This window comes from Buceros rhinoceros, unplaced genomic scaffold, assembly GCF_000710305.1.
Source record: "Buceros rhinoceros silvestris isolate BGI_N320 unplaced genomic scaffold, ASM71030v1 scaffold37421, whole genome shotgun sequence".
NCBI lineage: Eukaryota > Metazoa > Chordata > Aves > Bucerotiformes > Bucerotidae > Buceros > Buceros rhinoceros.
The window spans coordinates 1-2,259 of NW_010394299.1; the positions used below are offsets into that span (position 1 = coordinate 1).

Genomic DNA, 2,259 nt, shown 5'->3' on the forward strand with positions numbered 1-2,259 from the left:
GTGTCCCGGCCGTCACTGCTGTGACCGAAGAAATGAAACTCTGGAGCCCTTTGCAAACGTTCTCTTGCCGGGATAGTACCTTTGGAGACACTGATGTCTGAGCTGTGCTGTGGCACCTGCATAACCTCAAAGAAGCATCATAGGAAGCACTGGCCACGCACAGCTCCTCTTCCTGCCCAGGCCTGGAACCTGTGTCAGCACCCAGCGATAGCCCGGGGCAGCGTCTGGGTAACCCGGCTCTGAGCTGTGCTGTGGCACCTGCATAACCTCAAAGAAGCATCATAGGAAGCACTGGCCACGCACAGCTCCTCTTCCTGCCCAGGCCTGGAACCTGTGTCAGCACCCAGCGATAGCCCGGGGCAGCGTCTGGATAACTGGACTCAGCAGTGAGCGTTGCTGGCGTGTGTAGGAGTGCTGCAGCAGGTGTGGCGTGGAGAGGAGTGGCCTTGAAGCCGAGTTCAGAAGGGCTGCAGGAAGGAGCACTCATCCCACCTGAGAAATGGCTGCAGTCACCTTCAGCCCCTGGTGCCAGCAGAGAAAGGAAGGTGCGGGAGGGTGTGCACAGGGCTTCTCACAACATGCACAGCAGCCCTGGAGAGGGCACCTTGCTCTCTACCTGCCTGTGGCACAGCTCTCCGCTCACATCATCGCCTGGGAGAGGATGCAGTGGCTCATTGCTGTCAGATCATTTCTGCTGGGGAACAGGAGCCCTTCTTCCAAAGCAGGGTTTAAAAAAGAGGTGGCTTCCAGAACGCAGGACTCTGCATCACAGGACAAAGCTTTCTCCAGCCTCCCTGGACACTGGTTTGGGAGAGGAAGGGCCACACTGTGCCTGGCTTCCATCCCTTACGTTTCCACTTGTAAACCCCTGAGATATTTCTCTATGTCTGCTCTGTGTTTCTGACAGACTTTTTATTACAGAAGAAATAAAACTTTGTTTTCTTTTTTTCTTTTTTTTTTTTTTTTTTAGCTTTATAAAAGGAAACACATGCTGTGTTATAAAGCTGTTTGATGCTGTGGTCCCTGCTGCAGGCAGGCCACTGCCCCATGCAGTGCTGCTGGAGCTGACAGCCCCTTGTGTGTGGTGACACAGTCAGCAGCCAGCTTCTTGTTCCGCTGCACAGCCTGCCGAGCCCTGCTGGCTGCTCCGTCCCCAGCGCGGCCCCTATGTCCCCAGTGTGCTGGGGGAACTGTTACCAGGTGGGATGTGCTGGTGTCACAAGTAGGAACTGTGACCTATGCTGGGGGTTGTGTTGTGGAAAGATCTCATCCTCTTCCAGAAGGAATGGAGAGGTTTGCGACAGTCAGAGGCGTTGGTGGCTGTTAAGTGGAGCTGTTGGGAAACCTACAGGCAGAACCGGCACCATCTGCCTTCCTCTCTGTGCCACAGCAGCTGGCTGTGGGGAGGTGCTTGCACTAAAGCATGGACTAGGATGTTCCTGCTTCAAGGCATCTCCAGCATAATCAGTTGAGCTGTTCCCAGTTACTGCTTTGAGTGTCCAAGGCATCTTTTTCTGCTCTCTGGCTTTAGTGCGCCCAACTCTTGGCACTTGTTTCTACTGCTGTCCCATCCCCAGGTGCTGCGTTGTGCTGCCCGTGAGGTGCGAAACCCCCAACCCACTTGTGCTTTCCTTCCCACAGTGTGCAAGTACGTGGCAGTGGAGCTGAAATCCGCTTTTGAGGAGACAGGCAAGACCAAGGAGGTGATTGACACCAAGTATGGTTTCCTGGATGGGAAGGGCTCTGCTGTCAAGTACACTCAGTCGTAAGTGAGAGTGGAACGGGTGGTCTCCTCGCACTGTTGCCGCCTGTGGTCTGCAGAGCCAGGGGCTTTGGGGACTTGTGAGCAGGCTGCGCTGCACGCAGCTTGTCTGGGAAAACTAAGCTGCACCAGGGCCAGGGGGGTGGGCAGGGCAGCCAGGGGTTGCTCCTTCTGCCTGGGTGAGCCTGGGAACCACAGAGCACTCCCACATCGCACCAGCTGGGATGAAGCTCACCCTGTGCCTTGGCTGTTCTTCCGGGGCCATGATGAGCCCAAGCCCTCCCTCCTCTCTGTGCAGGGACATCCGGTTAATCGAGGTGACGGAAAACATCTGCAAGCGGCTGTTGGATTACAACCTGCACAAGGAGAGGAGCGGCAGTAACAGATTCGCAAAGGTGAGGGCTGTCCCCAGCTCCCAAGCGTCCCTTACCTGCCCCTGTGCTGCTGGGGTGCCCAACCGGGGTTCACTCTTTTCATCCCTTGGATAACCTGCCCGT

At 56.0% G+C, this 2,259-nt stretch overlaps 1 protein-coding gene across 1 annotated transcript in view; it reads left to right on the top strand.

Annotated features, from left to right (window-relative positions):
• Positions 1-1,577: 1,577 nt before the first annotated feature.
• CNPY3 (canopy FGF signaling regulator 3) overlaps positions 1,578-2,259 on the top strand; it is a gene marked incomplete at both ends in the record, with an annotated part of 1,925 nt that continues 1,243 nt past the window's right edge. The window contains 2 exons of the mRNA XM_010145193.1: positions 1,578-1,765; positions 2,061-2,157. Of these exons, the coding sequence (XP_010143495.1) occupies positions 1,578-1,765; positions 2,061-2,157 (285 nt within the window). The remainder of the gene's footprint in view (positions 1,766-2,060; positions 2,158-2,259) is intronic.